This window comes from Mustela erminea, chromosome 10 (genome assembly GCF_009829155.1).
Source record: "Mustela erminea isolate mMusErm1 chromosome 10, mMusErm1.Pri, whole genome shotgun sequence".
NCBI lineage: Eukaryota > Metazoa > Chordata > Mammalia > Carnivora > Mustelidae > Mustela > Mustela erminea.
This window is the reverse complement of record NC_045623.1, coordinates 15,894,909-15,912,767: the sequence shown is the minus strand read 5'-3', so window position 1 is coordinate 15,912,767 and position 17,859 is coordinate 15,894,909. Positions and strand designations below refer to the sequence as shown.

General features: G+C 54.6%; 1 protein-coding gene across 1 annotated transcript; it reads right to left on the bottom strand.

The window, feature by feature from the left end:
• Positions 1-2,727: 2,727 nt before the first annotated feature.
• Positions 2,728-13,137, bottom strand: EPS8L3 (EPS8 like 3). Its single transcript, XM_032303271.1, has 18 exons — positions 13,081-13,137; positions 12,849-12,913; positions 11,327-11,485; positions 10,884-11,033; positions 10,723-10,778; positions 10,190-10,329; positions 9,988-10,103; positions 9,650-9,770; positions 9,497-9,558; positions 9,181-9,255; positions 8,678-8,820; positions 5,888-5,969; positions 5,587-5,621; positions 4,895-5,090; positions 4,552-4,680; positions 3,869-3,942; positions 3,251-3,383; positions 2,728-3,010 (listed from the first exon to the last, which is right to left on the bottom strand). The coding sequence occupies exons 1-18, from the start codon at positions 13,109-13,111 to the stop codon at positions 2,999-3,001; spliced, it is 1,779 nt and encodes a 592-aa protein (XP_032159162.1). The 5' UTR covers positions 13,112-13,137; the 3' UTR covers positions 2,728-2,998.
• Positions 13,138-17,859: the final 4,722 nt, after the last annotated feature.

Below are 17,859 nucleotides of genomic sequence, written 5' to 3'. Positions count from 1 at the left end.
ATCTAAGTCAAGCACGTGTGCTATGTTTGCTCGCCATTTGGTCTTAATAGAGAATACATATCACTTTTAAGCTTCCCACCATTTATATTACAATAAATTTTCCTCAACAAAGAGCTCTAGATAATATATAAGAGATATATATTTTATGTAAAATATATATCATATACATATGCATACATTATGTATGCATACGTATATTGTGTGTGTGTGTGTGTGTATTTATTCCCCCCCAACACCTAGCAACGAGGGACTTGACATACTCAGGACAGACAAGCCTGTCATCCTGGAGCCAAGAGATATAAAATAAGGTCGATCTTCAGTGCTTTCTGAGGAAAGATTAGTGATCCAAAGGGGGAAATGATAAAGGAAATTTTCAACTTTCAGTGTTTGTGGGCCCTGCCCCTTGGCTCCCAGGGAAGCACGACTGTTATTTACCAAGATCAGAATGACTTCATCAAACTTCAAAGCAGGGCTCTACTGCTGTCCCAAGCACACATTGTACATCTGTTCGCAAATAACCTAAAAGAAACATTTCAGACTAAAGATAAGAGTAACAATCTCCCTAAGTTCTGTTCCCATACTTCTGAAGCCTGCAGCCTTGCACATAAAATAAAGTTTGTGATTTTTCTGAAATGTCCTTCATCGTGGTGATTTGTAACACCTGATGTAACAAAAAACCACATATAACCCTGTAGTAAATGTTCTTTCTCAGGAGCACTCTCTTCTTTGTGAAGATTGTGGATCCCGGGCAGCTGTCCTTACTTGGGCTCGAATAAAACTCTCTTCCTTCTTTTTTTCCTTTTGCAATTTGCAAAGGTTTGTTCATTTTGCTGCGGACAGAGGCGACTGAGACTCTTGACCACCAGGAAATGGCTACTGTCGAGGGTGGTGGGAAGGCTGCTCCTCAGAAGGAGCCTGGCCTGGCCTCCACGGCATGGCCGTCAGGACACTGAACCCCCAGCCCCCAGGCCTGAGGATGGCAAACCACATTTCCCCCTAGCTTGCTAAAGGGAGGTTGGGACTTTTTAAAAGCACACCTCACTAAAGGGAAGAAGGAGAAAAGTGTAAACGCATAGGGACAGATGACTTAAGATGCCTGGATTTCTCTTCCAAAGTGCCAGATTAACCTGAGGGAGAAGACAAACATGTTTTGTTTGTTTAAGGCTTTTATTTATTTGAGAGAGAGAGTACAAGCAGGGGGAGGAGCAGAGGGAGAGGGAGAAGCAGATCCCCACTGAGCAGGGAGTCCGGCTTGACTCAGGGGCTCAATCCCAGGACCCCAGGATCATGACCAAAGAGGAAGGTGGGCGCTTAACCGACTGAGCCCCCTCGGCATCCCAAAAGGTGATTATGTTTTGAACTCCTATGATATGTCAGACAAGAATCTAAGTATTTCATATACGTTGGCTAACTTACTCCAATTCAAGCTTCACAACAGTTTTGTGAAATAGATTTTATGCCCATTTTATGAAGACAAGCAATGCCTGGGGAGCTTAAGGTTCTAAACTTCAGTTCCCATGGGTGGCTTGGGATTCAAACGTAGGTCCAATAGCATAACCAGTGCCAGTTCCACTGAGCCTGGATGTCCTGGCAGCCACTCACCTCGTCTGTCTTTGCTGGGAAATCTGGGGAGCCCTGTGCTAAAACACTTGGTTTGTTTTCTGGTTCTAAAGTCTTTCCCTGTGTCTAGGACTCCTTCAGCTCTCTGAACACCCAAAAGGGTGATCGGTTAATATCTCCTCTCCCCACCCGAAGGAGTCAACATTTCTGGGTTAACTTTGGCCCTTGACAGTCAGATTCTAAGACTCTTGCCTTTTTTCCCTTTTGTGAAGGAAAGTTTTGGCTTTCCTATTCAGTGTGACTAGCTAAGATGTGATTTTCAGAGGTGAGGCACTTGAGGGAATGGCACAGGCAGTCCAAAAGACCCAGACAAAAAAGAGATTTAGGGGAACATCTTAAGAACCCTCCAGGGCCACTGCTTATAGGCACATCAAGCCTTCTGTGTAGCCAAAATCAATGAAAGTATAATCTCTGTTCTGTAGGGAGGAGAGTCCATGACAGTTATGAGATTTAAAAAGGCTATGTATTATACTAAATATTAGAAGCCACAAATGGTCCAAACTCTTCATGTAACCTTTGAAAAAATAGGGACCCAGAGTGTGAAGTGACTTTACTACAAGTCCAACAGCCAACTGGTAGACTTTCAACTTGCAGTCCAATGTTCCCTATGCTCTGCCACTAAAGAGACAAGCTGGGGGGCGCGGGGAGCTCAGGGTTGGCCCACCCAACGGGAGGGGACCACAGTCGTATTAAAAGAGGACGTTGCCATGTCTAGCCGGGAGCGGCTGACATGTTAGTGCTGCTCTGGGTCCTGAACCCAGGTGTTCCCGACCAACAGCTGTCACTCTGAACACTCTTTCCTCCTGTGAAGAGTTGTACCTCAGAGGTCCTGGGTGCCTTGGGACATATGGGGAGCAGTGTGCAGAGGAGAAAGATGGAGTTTGTTCAGAGAGTAAGGAGAGCTTGGGCCATAGTTCTCAAATTCTCTCGGCTCCAGCTATACTACGCGAATCCCCGCTCACCAGCCAACAGCCTGGCCCAGGGGTGGGTGTGGGGCGGCTGCTGTTTCATGGCCAGTGTCCCACCTCTTCCTGCCTCCCCGCCTTTGGCCCCCCTCAGGCCCAGAAGAAGCCGCAGGAAGGCACATACCAAGCTTGAAACTGCTTTTATTGGGGAGGAGGGGGACTGAAGGGAGTCCTCCCAGATCTAGCGCAAGTGCTCCAAACTTAGGAAAGAAATACAATAAATAGGTGATAAGTGGGGAGGGCTCTCAATGCAGGGAGGAGGGGATCCGCTGGTTTCAACCCCTGGGCTTGTGCTGGGCGAGCTGGGGTGTGGGGTTCGATGCACACTGGGGACCCGAGAGTGGATTTTTCAAGGTTCCCAAAAGTATCAGATCTGCCATCCTGCTTGATCTCAGAAGCATCTGGGTTGGGACCTAATGACTCACCTGAATAAAGAAAAGGATTAAGGTGAGGCAGGTGCCCAGTGAGGGCTCCCCGGGGCTCGTGGCAACCATCAGCCTAGAGCATGAAGTCAAGCCTCTGGGGCTGTATCCTGTGCCCGGGACCTGTCGCACTCCATTCTGGCCCAGGGCTGGGCCTGCGGGACTGTCCATCTAGCATTGTCCCTCCCACCCAGGGAGCATCCCGCATTTCCTGTGGGGGTCAGGGCCCCCGGGTGTCCTCACCCCCAGCATCCTTCTGACGGCGTCTAACCGTGCCAGGACCCGTGGGGCCTCCTGTGGACACAGCATCTGCAGCTCCCCAGGTCTCAGGTGAAGCAGCTGGCTCCCTGTGAGGAACCTGAGGCTCTTCACAGTTCTGGGAATGAGAACGGGGAGCAGTCAGCGGCAGAGCGAAGGACCTGGGCCTGCGTATTTGGGGCTTGGTCTATTTTGGAACATTGGATGAGAGGCTGTTTGGGCTTGGAGGCTGGGGTTGCAGGAGAATTCAGGGAATAGGGTATCTGGAGGTGAAGAAGAAAGAATTCACATGTCGGCTTAAACCTATTTCAGGACTCCAGGGTTTGAATCGAGAAATACCCTGGAAGAGAATTTTGTGGTGGGAAGGGGTGGCTGGCAGCTGAAGTTCTTCCCGAGCTCCTGGGGATCCTGCTCTCTTCCCCAAGGCAGAGGCTTCTCAGGCCAGGCATGGACACTCCCATTCTTCTACTCTAACTCAGCAGGTGGGGGACACTGCGGGTCTTTTCTGTACCCCATATGTTCTGGGTCTCTGGCTTTCCTTGGCTATAATTTGAGTACTTTGAAGAGGTTCTCCCGACACACCCTCTGTGGCTAGGCACTTACATGGTGGAGAAGTTCTCAGCCTGCAGCCAGGCTCTGACCTCCTCAGGCGTTGAGCTAAGTCGAAGCATTGGAGCCTAGAATGAGGGGAGCTGGGGATCAGGGGCCATCTCATTTCATTTTTTAAAAAAGATTTAATTAATTAATCAATTATATATTTTATGGAGTTATAATATATGTGGAATTATAATATATAATATTATATATTATATATAAATATTTATTTATAAATAAATATATAAATAAATAAATTTTATTAATTTATTTATTTATTAGAGAGAGGGAACACAAGCAGGGGGAGCAGGAGAGGGAGAAGCAGGCTTCCTGCTGATCAGGGAGCCCCATGGGGGGCTCTAACCCAGGATGCTGAGACCATGACCTGAGCTGAAGGCAGACGCTTAATGACTGTGCCACCCATGTGCCCTCATCTCATTTCTACCCATAGCCCCCATCATCTGAGCCCCTGCTCTGGGTTCCTGTCAAATCACTTATCTCACTCCATGGTTTGCTTCTTTGGTGGGGGCAAGGCTTATTCTCTGCTCTGGCCTCATGATAAACTTGGCACGTAGTAAGCCTGTGATAGTACCGATGAACTTGAACCAGGACTATCTCCTCCACTTGTCATTGAATCCTCCCTGCTTCCACCCCCGACTTATAGTTTCTGGATAGTCTAGGCTGGGTGGTACCCGAGAAGGTGACTGGCTCTGGCTCCTGGAGGCCCCCGACTGTAGGGGCTCTAGGATGTTGCTGGGAATGTAGCCGGTCTGTCCCTTCTCATTCTTCACCAGCCACCACCGCTTGCTCTGGTCCAGGACCTGCCGAGAGGCACTACCTCAGTCACCTGAGCCTCTGTCCACACCGCCCCCCCCAACCCCAACAAGGCTTTCTTCCTTCTTGCCATCCCCTACCCTTCTTCATCCTATCTAGGCCACCCACCCCAGCAGCCGCATACCTAGACCACCAACGCCAGGCTGCCTATGAATCCCACCAACCACCACCTCCTTTCCTAGGCTCAAGCCGATGCCTCACCTCCAACACCTCTTCCTGGGCCACAGTCAGTTCCTGTGGGTTCCTGGCTTCAAACTCATACAGGACTTGCATTTTCAGGGCTGGCCTGACAGGTCTGGGGCTGGAGGGCGCATGGTTGGGGTCCCCAGGCTGAAGGTCATGGTGTGTCTCCTCTTGAGCGAAGTGGGAGGTGCTCCCTAACTCAGGGCTTTCCCCCCTCCCCCCCGACCACACACAGTCAGGATGGCTGAAGAATAGAACCATTAGAGACTGAATCCCTGTCCCAGCCCCAGGTGTCTCCTGCCTGGAGTCTAGTGGTGACTTCTCAGCTGCTGCAGGGTTTAATGGCAGGTCAGTATGAGACGGGGCTTGGGGTGGGGTCTCCCACAGCCTGGAGGGGTCTGAAATGTCACTGATTTCTGAAGACTCTGCTAGCACTGGACCTTTCTATGTCTGAGTTCTCCTCTGAGTGCTTTATACCTGAGCTTTGGGGAATCAGAGGCATGTGCAGGTTGTATGATGAGAAGGATTGGAGTCTGAGAAGGTAAAACACTGCTTTTCACCTAAGTTGGACAGGGGGGCAAGTGACCAGCTATAAGTGAGCCCAGGGGGTCTCTGAGTTGTAGAATCCACGGATCCACAGGGTCAGTCCCGCCCCTCCCCTCCCCTCCCCTCCCCAGAATCATACTGTCCCTACTAAGCCCAGGGCATACCGGAGGGAGGTAGAGTTCTGGTATCCTGAGGGTGCCTGTAGGGGAAAAAAAAAAAAAAAAACAGCGAGCAGGAGCAGGGAGTCAGCCAGCATGGTGGTTGGGAGCTGGGGTATCAGACCACAGCCCTGCTCCCACACACCTGCCTTATATCCCCTCCCCTGCCTGGCGACCATGTAGGTCCGGGTCCCTCTGCGAACCTACCTTCCATGTCATTGTCATGTGACTGTGGTTTGGACTGAGAGGGCAGAAAGGAGCAAGAGAACAGGGCTTTGAGCAGGGCGCTCTGCGAAGCTCCCCTTACCTGGCTGGAGGGTTCTGGAAGCTGCCAACCATCAGAGAATGTGGGTTGGTAGGGCGGGGGCTCAACACCTGTCCAGTCGGCCCTGAGGAGAGAACAGAGCTGAGTCCACTCTGCCAGGCTGTTGGATGTGGATAGGGAGGAGACGGCAGGACCCAGCCTCGGGATCTTCTGGGGAAGGGGGGACATGGCCTGTGAGCACAGATAAAAGGCCAGACACCCATACAGGGGCACATGGTGAAGCACGCACACCTCCCGCTGTGTGGGTCTCTGCAGCCCAGCCTCACCCCGGCTGTCAAGTGCAGATACATCCACTTGGTAAGAACAGACTGGGTCCTTCAGCACAAGGACAGGGGGTTTGGATCAAAGGGGTGGAACCATGGAGTGTCGCAGCTGGAAGACCGCCCCCCCCAACCCCGGGGTCTCGGGCAGGGCTTCTCAGACCTGTTTTTCATATCTTGGCAGCAGCTCTGTTTCTTTTGGCTAACTCGTGGGTGGAACTCCACCTCGAATTATAGGACCTGCTCTGCTTGAGTCTAAGATGGCGACTGCTCCTTGCTTCCCTGCCTTCCTTCCCCCTCCTGGCCTGCTGCACTGCCACTGCAGGAAGAGGCATCTCTTCCAAGCGCCTGTCCCTGGGGAAACCCTGCTCCCCTTGAGGAAACTCCCTCCCTCCGTCACCAGGCCAGAGGGGAGTATTCCTTCTGGAAAGCCCCAGGGTTACTGCTCCTCTCCCACTGTATCTCATATGCTTCCCATATCTGTGTTTCTCACTCTCCGGAGCCCCTCTGTAGTGTCCCGAGTGCAGTGGGTAGTATATTGGAGACAGTTAGTATCTACTAGTGTCTACCCAATGGGCATGAATACACCATTCTTTTTCATTGGTTCCCTTCCTTTACCCTAAAAACATTCTCAAATCTTCCCTTGACCCTGCTAATATTCCTTTCAGGCAGTCATTCTAGCATCTTTTCTTTTCTGAGGATGTGTCTATACACTCTGCCTACATTTTCTTACCTCCAGGTCTTTCCTTATTTTTTGCAATCTGATTTTTAGCTCTGCTATTACTCTATCAAAACTCATTCTTGGGGCACCTGGAGGCTTCGTTGGTTAAGTGTCTACCTTTGGCCCAGGTCATGATCCCAGGATCCTGGGATCGAATCCCACAGAGTCCCACATCAGGCTCCCTGCTCAGCAGAGAATCTGCTTCTCCCTCTCTTTCTGCCCTTTCCCCCTGCTTGTGCTCTCTCACTCTATTTCTCATGTTTTCTCTCAAATAAATAAAATCTTAAAAACCAAAAACAACAACTTGTTCTTCAAAAGTCCCAATAATCTCCCAGTTGCCAAAGACAATGGCCTTGTAGGGTGTACATGCTTCTAGATCACCACAGCATTTAATGCCATTTGTAATTTCTGGTCAGTTTGCCTATATGCAAGTCACCTAAATATAATTTGCCCAAACTCAACTCGTTTGAGGGTTTTTACATCTTTTGGGTTAGTCTCTTTTCTGTATTGTCTTTCCATTCATCCATTTATTGATTTTTGGTTATTTGAAGAAACTGGAAAATATTTTAGGACACATCTGACTTCATTTTATATTTGAAATAATAAACAGGGACAGAGAAGAGAACAGAAATTACTGGGGACTGGGGAGAGGGAGGCATGTGTACAGAGTTTCTGTTTGGCATGATGAAAAAAGTTCTGGAAACAGCTGTGTACCTGACAGCTGCACAACACAGGGAACATAACCTACGGCTATTGATTTATATACTTTAAATGGTAAATCTTATGTATGTTCTCCCACAATGAAATCAATAAACTACACTGAGTTTTAATTCATGTCTTTAGACAGATGGGGTGAAAATTCTTCTAACGAGGCTGCATAGGAAAGGGCTGCCCATCAGACAGAAGACTCACTAGCACAACTGGCTGACTTCCTGGTTGACTCCTCTCTTTCTTTCGAAAACCCTCTTCTCTCCTACTTTTCATGCCCCTCCTTTTTTGTTTCTCCTTTTAACTCTCTGGAATTTCTCTTGGCCTCCTTGACCCTTTCCCTCCTTTGCCACCTGCATGGGGACGTGTCCCTTCCTTCGCCTCCCACGGGCTGGGGTGAGCCTTGATGGTTTAAGTGAGTCCCTGGGGCTCCCTCTGGAGCCCTTCCCCCAAGGGGCTCCAGATGTCACTTCCCTGCTCACTGTTCTCAAACCCACAGTCCAGCCAGGACCTCTCTCCTGTGTTCGGGGGCCCCTCACTATCTGGGGAATGTTTCACCGAAGCCCCAGCTTGGTGCACCCCCGGCTGGTTCCACCTCCTGCCTGCTCCCCGAGGCCCTGGTCAGCGAGGCCTGACTGCGCTGTGGCTCATCTCACGGCCACACCGCGTAGTGTAGCTTTTTTCCTTTCCCCACCCTGGCCCGCTGGTTGCTAAGTCTTAATTGATGTGACATCGGCAGCTCTTCCATCAGCAAGCCTCCAAGTCCGGCTGGATTGAGACAAAGTTTTCACTTTGTCCTTGACCAAAATGAGAAAATATTTTAATAGCAAGCAGGCTGCCAACTCTGCTTTCTTGGCAAGAGTTGTTCTTTCTTCCTTCAGTGGTGTGGGTGATGGTGAGGGGCCAACTTCTCGTTTTTGCTTTTTTTAAACTGTTTGTACTTAGTCTAATAAAAAGTTGGGAACTCCATGTAGAAGTCATCCCAAATTTGTTTTGCGTTATTTCTGGCATGTGACAACGTAGAGCCTGCCATCTCCAATGTCCGGCCCAATGCCCCCATGCCCAGGCCTTGTCCTCACTCACCGGCTGGTGGTCCAGGCCACACCCAGCCTCTTCCAGAAGTCAGTCTCAGCCGGGCTGAGGCAGGACTGCAGCAGGTCTATGGGGGTGAGGAGCGGGGAGATCACTTGGGTTGCTAGGCCAGGCTCAGGGCAATGGGCCAGGATCTAGGGGAGGGATGGAGGGTGTCAGGAAGCTGAGGCTCTCCCAGGGTCAGAGAGGAGGGGGAAGGGGCCCGCAATTCTGCGGGCTTCCCACTCTTGTAACACCATACTGCCTCAGGCCTCCAGCTCCATTCCTGTCTCCCTTGATCCCTGGTGTCCTCACACCAACCCAAGCCCATCTTGCCTGTTGAGGGGTTCTGTACACAGCAGGGGTGGTGTCTTGGAGTCAATGAGGAGGCCGTATTGTGGGGAGCAAGGTGCAGGCCCCACAACCTCCCTCTGCCCCCTGCCTTCTGCCCTGGCCTCTGCTCTGTCTTAACCTTAGCCTGGCCTTCTTCGTCACCCTGTGGTCCCCAAACTCACAGAGTCTAGAAGTTGGAAGAGGATGTGCACGAATTCAGGGGCGTTCCCCTCCTGCATCCAGGTGGCCAGCTTCCCCTGGGGACACAGCACATTATGGGCTACTACCCTTCATCCTTCCCCAGGAGCCCAGGACCCTGTAACTGTTCAGGGGTTTGGGAGGGAGCCTGGCACTCTCCAAATGTCCCAAGAGGAGGAGGGGAGGTTCCCAGGGGAGAAGCTAGAGAGGGAAAGGATTGGGGTGTCTCCAAGACCAGAGAGGAGGTGGTTTTTGGGGTGGGATGAGGGGAGGGCTGTGGACTTGCAAAGAGTCACATACTAGGAGGTTGAAGCTGTACTTGATCTTCTGGAAGCAATCCGTGTACTGGGCCTGTGTCATCACTACAGGGGAGGGCAAAGGTGGTGAGCTGTAGATCGTCCCAAGACCATGCCCCCCACCTTCCTCCCCTCCCCTGCAGCCCTCAGCACTCACCCCACTGATTCTTGCCCTTTTTCTTCCCCAGTCTCTTCTTCTTATGATTGTTCATTCTCTGGGCCTCCTTCAGCTTTCCCGTAAACAGCTCGATGTCCCTAAGGACGTGGTTTAGTATCTCCTGGACCCAAAACAACCATGCCCTTGAGTGGCCAGTTGGGCCCACCCTGTGACTCTCCCAACCTTGCCCCCAACCCTTTCCCACCACCAACCAGAGTCTCAGGCCCAGCCAAGGGCCTGATCAAGCCTCCCTGTTCCTCCTCAGTCCCAGGTCTGCCATGGCCAACCCGGGCCCGGGCCCATAGAGCCTCAGCCAGCTCAAGACCACCTCCAGTTACCTCATCCCTCTCCAGATTCTCGGGTGATGGAGGCCGCAGCGGAGGAGGCAGAGTGAAGGTGCCTAGTTCTCGGACACTGGAATTGCGTGCCAGGGGCCTTGGGGATGGTGGCGTGCCTGCAATGGAAGGGGACCATGGCCCAGAACCTTTTTGATCTTTGATCCAAACCTTCTTTCCACCTGCCTTCATGCCCCGTACTTACTGCACCCTGCGGTCATCCAGTAGGGCTGTTCTGGAGGGGACCCCTGCTCCAGTGGGGGTGCCTGCTCCTTGGGGAATGATCTTTCCAGAGGAGGCCCCCTCCATCTGTCTTGGCTGGGGCGATGGGCTCCAGATGGGGGTCTGCTGAGCACAGGATGGGAACACAGCTTAGACGGGGTTCTTGGAACAGAGGCTCTGCCCTAGGATCAAGGGCAGCACCACCCTCTCCAGGAGAGCCACTTGCTCTGCTCCCTGGTCTCCACCTGGACTCACCCTGCCTCATCTGCCTGCTCTGTGGGCCCTCTCGGTCCCATGTCAGTCTCCTGGCACATCTCCAGTGTTCCTTGGGCCCAGTCCCAGCTCCTCCCCTGTGCCCATCTGCACCCTAGCCCCAGACTGGTCCATTCCCAGTTCCAAGCCCAGGTCAGTGGAGCCACAGGCTCCTAGGATTTCCCAGAATTAGGGCCAGGGCCTGACCTATCCAGGCCCAGGCTCTGAGGTCCTGCAGGTGGGCAGGGGGCACAGACCGCCTACCTTTGCTGTTGCTCCTCCTCCAGGGCCTTCTGCAGGCCAGTCCTTAGTTGCTCTGCCTGGAGGAAGTGGCAATCAGGCAGGCTGTATGTGCGTCAGCAGTGGGAGGTTTTCAGGGGGACCCTGTACCCACTTCCTCCCCAACCTCGCCCCTGGTCCCTCACCCCCACTTCCTGGCACTGGAAGAGCAGAGTGCTGGTGGCTGGCAGGCCCGACTCCTGCACCGTGATGGACAGGATGGAGTTGTAGGAGCAGGTGTTGAGTGCCGTGTCCATGGCCTGGATGCTGTCCAGGCGGTAAGAGTCCAGCTCCTCCTGGGCCAGACAGAGAGTTCGGCCATGACGCCACTGAGCACTGGGGTGGCTACTGGGAACTCCTAACCTGGGCTGCCCCAGATCTCCCTGTGGCCCGGGACAGGGTGTCGTCTTCCTTGACCCTGATGCTTCTGTCCCCCAAGCCTCCCTAGGCCTGGGTGTGTACTGTATATGGGGACAGGTGGCTGCTGCTTGGGACACAGAAGGGGTGGAGTCCATGCCCGTGCTGGCTTCTCCAAAACCCATGTGTGCTATGACCCACTGCAGAGTCTGGTGGGATGGGGGGTGCTGACCTTTGTCTCAATGTCCAGCAGCTGGAGCCAGCCATCTCTGACCTGCAGGAGCAAGTCTTGGCTCCACACCCGGCCCTGGGCATCCATCTCCTGCAGCTTCCTCAGGGCATCCCTGGGGTCCTGGACTTTATGTGTCCCCAGCTTACATGTCATCAGGTGCTGAGGGGAAAGGAGGTTTGGAGAGAGGGCGCGCAGGTGGTGGTGGGCAAGGGTGGGGGAAAGGCAGCAGAGGATGTGTTCCTGGCCTCCTTGTTGGGGAGGTCCCAGGCCATCCCCATAGAGAAGCCTTCAAGGGCCGATGGGAGATCAGGAGCAGCTGGGCTAGGATAGGGCCCCGGGTGTCAGGGTCAGATGAGCTGCGCCAGAGCATTCAGGACTCTGGAGGAAGGAGGTCCTGAAGGAAGTCATGGCCCTTACCAGCCCAGGCCAGCAGAGGGCGCTGTTTGGTGGTAGATGTGGGCTCTAATAACCCAACCAAAAAAGTCTGAACTCCTATGGGCGGGATATAGGACCCTCAGATTCTGTCTCTGGCTTTTTTTGCTCCCTTTGGGAATCCACCATCTCAACCTGGTCCTTCCCCTCACTGCCCGAGCATTTCCTGCCTCCCTGCCTTGGCTCACACTCTTCCCATGCCCAGAATGCTTTTCCCACTTCTGCTAGTCTAGCCCTTTCCCGTCTCCCAGGAAGATCAAGAGCTCCCTCTGAGTTTTGCCTGATGAAGGCCATGGTCATCTCCGTCTCACTCAGAGCCTTGACCCGTGCGAATCCTATCATCCTGGCAGGTGTTCACTGTTACTCTCCCTCCTTGAGGAGACCCCTCCCTTCTCCTATCCAAATGCTACCTTCAAAAGCCACAGTCCTACACTTACCCTCTCCTCCAGGCCCTTGCTGGGGGGCCGCCATTGCCTCCTGCTCCTGATGCCCCGCCCTGCTCTCTGCCCAGCCCTCAGCGCCTCTCTGGGAGTTCATGCTGCCTACATGTTCTGGGATGTCTACACGACCTCATGCACATCGGGGACACAGCTCCTCTTGCTCCCACCTGCCAGGTCTCATGAAGCCAGTTCCCTGTGAGGCCCAGGACTCCACCTGGCTGAGGGGTGGGGAGCCCCGCCCCTGCTGCCCTGCAAGCCTCCAGACCACTGCCCCTGTGTCCCTCCCTGCTTCTTCCCCCTGAGAACCCAAATCTGCTGTCTGCCCCCAGTGTGTCAACCTGATGAGGTGTGTGCTTGTTCCCCCAACAGCCTTCCAGCCTGCGCTTGCCCTGTGGTGTCCGCAGCCCGCCAGGCCACCAGATCTCACAGTGCCCAGGCCGTCTGCCTGCACAAGCGGGGCGGGAGCCTTCCTTTCAGCCCCCAATTAGCGCATGCCTGCCCTGGGGGCTCTAGCCCAGACCTCTTCCTGCTGAGACAGGGATCTGCCGGAGTCCTTGCAGGAACCGCTAGGAACCGCTGTCCTCCCACAGGCCATCCTCCTGCCGCCATGCTGGGTCCTGGGCAAAGAACACTGGCCCAGGGTTACTCACCTCCACCCTGTGCTGCAGACGGGTGGGCTCAGAGGAGATGGCCTGCACGTAGTCCTTCCGCTGCACTGCAGGGGAGCGAAGCAAGGGGATGGAGGGCGAGGAACCCAAGGGGTAGGGTAGGGTGGGATGTGGTCAGCGACGGCGGGTGGGGGGTGGGATGGGATTGGGGGGAGACCCCTGAGGGTGGGGGTTCCAGGAGGGAAAGAGAGAGCAGACCAGAGGGGGCGCTTACGGTAAATGGCTCTGCTGCTGGGCCGGGACATGCTGGCACAGTGAGAGGACTCCCAGAATCTACACTGAACCACAGAGACAGCCATCAGGGCTGGGGAGGAAAACACGAGGGCAGAACCGGGCAGGAGACGCGCTCTTGCAGCTCGCCCCTCACTCAGGCCTGGGTCCTCCAGGACCAGACCCAAAACTTCTGGCTCCAGGGGCCTTTCTGGAACCATCTGCAGCCTTGAGTTCCTCCAAGGAGCCCCATCTCGGCTGGGCTGGGGAGGCTCAAGGCAGGCTCCTGACCTCCCATTTTTTGGTCACTAAGGCTCATTCCCTTGGGCTCGAGAAGGCTGTGTGGACAGGCACCTGGGAACATATCCTGTCTTGGGCCTGAATGTGAAAGATGCCAGGTCCAGGGGCTGCACCTAGCTTCTGGAGGAAGGGTGGCAGGTACAGCACCCTTTCTTGCCAAAATAAGCCTCTTGTCCAAGCCTGTTTCGGTTCTGCAAATCCGGAAAAGGTCGAGTTGCCCCTTAAGCTGCGGTCGAACTTAGGAGTGGTGTGTTGTATGCGTCTATCTGTTTGCACGCTTTAATCATGGGGCTCTGTAGGATTTGTCAATGACCTGTACCTCCCTGAATGTCTTAGATAATCAAGACTCCTGTCTCCTCATCTTTCCATACTCTGAACCCTCTGCCCAGAGCCCCTCCCTACCCAGCCCTTGAAATCCAGCTCAAGGATCACCTCTTTCGTGAAGCCCCTCCTTGACCACCGCTCTCCCCTGCCCAGAGTGCCCTCCCGATGCCACGGTCAACCTTGTATGTTTCTCACAAAGACAGCCACTCTGGTTAGTGTGTGAACCTGGGGCTGCACCCCTTATAAATACCGTATTTCACTTTCACTCCCATCGTATGGACTTCTTTGGCTCAACGCACTGTTCTATGGACTTCACCCTCATCAACTCTCTTAGTCCTCAAAACCACCTCACCCAGAGGGTGCTGTTATTGTTCCATTTACCCGATGGGGACTCTGAGGTTCAAAGAGGGTAACAGGCTTGAGGTCACCAGCGAGTATTTCCTGGAGAATGAGCCTAGCCCAGTCTGGCTGCACACTCCAGGCTTTAACTGTGTAGATATAACTCTGTAGATATGTCACAGCACAGGGCTGTGACCTGCCGAGGACAGACTTGTCTTGCCATGGCTGTCTCCCCAGTGCCTTCCCAACATGGGGCGGAGGGGAGGGGTTGTCTAGAATACACACAGGTTGAAAAGCAATGGAGGTAAGTATAGTGCGTGTGCATGCATGGGTGGGGGGGGAGTGAACTGAGCATGTGGGTCAAGGGTAAGTGTCACTGGGATGACGTGTGTATGCATCATGAATAGGGTGTCAAGTCTGTGGACACCATGCATCTCCATGGTGTGCCTGGGTTGTACAGAAACCCTGAAATATCCCGGGCAAAGTATAAGAGAGCAGCCCACACCTGTTTATTAGGACTGTTATGAAAATAACAGAGGTTCTGATAAGATGACTCAGGGATGGGGAAATCAGTTGCTAGGAAACGACTGAGGGATTGTGGAGGAGGTGGCTGGCTCTGTTTTCCTTGTTTGGGAGCACCGAGTCCCCTTGGAGGGGACAGGGCTGATGGAAGCCTGCTCCTCCCCACTCTACCCCCTTGGGTACAACACTTCCTGCTTCTAGGTCCGGAAGAGAAAGAAGAGAAAATTAGCTCTGCCTTGGTCAGCCCTACTCCCCTCCTCCCATGCTAGTATGTGGGTCCGTGTGCGCAGGTCTCCCGGAACTGTCTGAAGCTCAGAATCGCAGACGACAATAGAGGGGAGGCAGCTGACTTTGGCCTGCTTTCCCCTTGGGGGAGGGGGGCTGTGGCCACCTAGTTACCCCACATATCCCCTGAACTTAAGGGTTTGGCTCAGGGAAGGTGTGTCTGCATCACAGACCCTGGGAGAAGAAGACCAGAGATGCTTCTTTTTTTTTTTTTTTTTTTTAAAGATTCCATTCATTTACTTGACAGAGAGAGAGATCACAAGTAGGCAGTAGGCAGAGAGGCAGGCAGAGAGAGAGAGGAGGAAGCAGGCCTCCCGCTGAGCAGAGAGCCGGATGCGGGGCTCGATCCCAGGACCCTGGGACCACGACCTGAGCCGAAGGCAGAGGCCCAACCCACTGAGCCCCCCAGGCGCCCCCCAGAGATGCTTCTAATCCGGATTTCTCCTGCCCTGCTTCCGAGCCAGCTAACCAGCCCGAGTCCCAAGCCTTTCTTGGGCTTGCTCTTCCTGGCAGCATTCGGGAACGGGCTGGAGACCTCAGTGGGGAAGACACGGACATGTTCCCACCACCCAGGATCCCCTGCGGCTGAGCGGCAAACCCCGCCCCCATCCTCCAGAAGGCCAGGCCTTACCTGTGTCCGGGTGAGGTTTGTCTCCCCCCAAGGGGCTGCCGTTTGAGCCAGTGGTGGGAGCGCAGCGGCTGCTCTGCCAGCAGCCCCAGACAGAGGCCCTGTGACCGGCTGGCCCTGGCTGAGCCAGCAGGCCTTATGGGGATGAGGCCAGGAGGCAGCCACACCTGTGCTCTTTGGACTCCGGTGGGTGTGGTGGCTTCGTAGGCCAGCACCCACTCCACGCGGAAGCCGGGACCTATGGCAGTGCCAAGCTTAGCCAGAGTCCCCCCAGGCCCAGCCTCCCCCTCTGCTCTCCCCCAGTGTTTGGGTGTGGCCTTCTCTTCCCTCTGCCTTTTGGGTTCCTCTGCTGAGGGCCCCAGTCCGCCTTAGGCACTAGAGCTGGGGCTAGAAGGAGAGGGCCCCTTGGCCAGGGAGGCCTGGCTTCTGTGGTCAGGGGACAGGTAGCTAGAGGTGGCCCCCTGGGGTTTGGGGCACCTGTGCCCGTGGGGGTGCGGGTACCACATGCATGATGCGCATGCTCAGTGGTGCCCGTGAGTGGGACAGGGATCTTGGAAGAGCTGAGGGGGTGGGGGTCGCCAGGGGGTATAATAAGGAGGGCTGAGACTTCTCCCAGCAGTGCTACCTCATTCTGTCCTTTATTCTGTCTCCTCCCACCAGCAAGGAGCAGCCCCTCACCGTCCTTGCTCTTCCACTCACTTCTCACCCCCTGCCCAGCCAACACTGCTCTGGGTGGTCTGGAGTCCAGGGGTTAGATCCTGGCCAGGGCCTTCCCCACCTGCAAGAGTCCATCAGGCACCCAGCATTAGGGGCCCAGGGCTCAGGTACCTCCTGGGCCAGCCCTAGTCATGGCCTCATGGGAACTGGCCCTCCAGGCCTCCCTGGGGCTCAGCCTGTTGGTCCTCCAGCTTCTTCCTGGATAGGACAGCCTGTCACCTTGCCTCCTCCAGTCCCAGCCCCAGCTTCATCAAGGCCGTAGCCATATTCCACCCTCGGCGCAGGCCCCAGTGCCCAGCTAAGTCCATGCTTCTGCCCCGCTCAGGATGAGCCTGCCCTTCGCATACTCCTCCCCTGATGTCAGTACAAGGACAGGAGGCTCTAAAAACAGAGGACTGTGGGCAGGGGAAGGGGAAAGGCCCACCGCAGAGATACACGTGAATCTTAGGGCAGAGAGACAAGGAGCACCGCCTGGCACCCTGGGCTCTTGCTCTCCACAGTGCCCTGTGGGGTGGGGGTGGGGGCCCTTGGGAACAGTATGGGCTTCCCCAGAAAGGAGCCCTTTGCGGCCTGGGTGGAGCTGGCCCCAGGCCTTTGAGTCAGGCACTGAGGACATCTGACCGAGGGGAGCGCTCCAGGGAAGAAGGGACTTAGGAGGGACAGAGAGGCCAGGCCATCTGCCCCGGGGATGTGGGGTCCATTACTGGTGCTTTTGCACAAAGAAAGCTCCAGGTACCAAAGTATTTCTTTAGTGAAGTCATCCTGGCTGGAACTCAAAGGACATCTCCTTGAACTATGAGGCTAGAAGACTTTGGATCTCATCCACTCACTCACTCACTCACTCCCCAGCTCTGTATGGGGGGCTTCCCATTGGCCGGGCACCTAGCTAGATGCTAGGAGACACCTTGGGACTCAGCCCAAGTTCAGTGTCTCCCTCTAAACAACCCAGCCTCGCCACCCATGTACCCAGCCCGGCGGAGGCACCAATACCCAGCCAAGCATCCAAGCAAGGATGTCCCTGGTCTGTTGCCTTCCCAGAAGGCCCTGCCACTCATTGGTTCTCAGGGCCTAGAGTGAGGCTGCCACCGAGTGGGGGGTAGGGATAGACCCAGGCACATAGGCTTTAGGCTGAAGAGGCCAAGGAGTACCCCTTCCAGGCGACCCCGGCCTGGGCCTCTCAGAAGCTCCAGAGTGGGCCCTGCTCAGTGCCAGGGAACTCTGCTTGCATGAAGGGCCATCGGGGAGAGAGGACAGACTCCGGGATTTGGGGACAGAGGCCTGCTTGTGGCTGAAAGTCACAGAGAGCCTGAGGCTCGTGGAAGCAGAAGCCGGGAAGGGTCCTGCCAGAGCTCTTGCTAGCCCACTCCATGGGTGATGTCGGATAGGGAGCTGGAGCCTGAATCGTGGCCATGGCCAGGAACTGATGCTTAGGTCCTGGGGCTTCGAAACAGACCCCATCTCTGCCACCGCTGCCTCCAGGCCCAGCACCTGGGGGGCAAATGGCTTCTAGAAACCAGGCAGAGGAGTCCAGGAGAGACATCGCGCCTGCCATTTGGAGCTTTCAGGTAGAAGAAATGAGTAGATACAAGGTAATCAAAGCTCTGATAAGTGACAGGAAGAAGCCAGCGGGGGTGATGTGATTGAAGGCAGGGGTGTGGGAGGATACTT

Coding starts and splice junctions, on each gene's coding strand:
- EPS8L3 (XM_032303271.1), bottom strand. CDS start 13,111: ATGTCCCGGCCCAGCAGCAGAGCCATTTACC. Junction 10,104..10,189: donor CTGGATGACCGCAGGGTGCA/GTAAGTACGGGG, acceptor CTTCCATTGCAG/GCACGCCACCATCCCCAAGG. Junction 5,091..5,586: donor CAGAACTCTACCTCCCTCCG/GTATGCCCTGGG, acceptor GTCGGGGGGGAG/GGGGGAAAGCCCTGAGTTAG.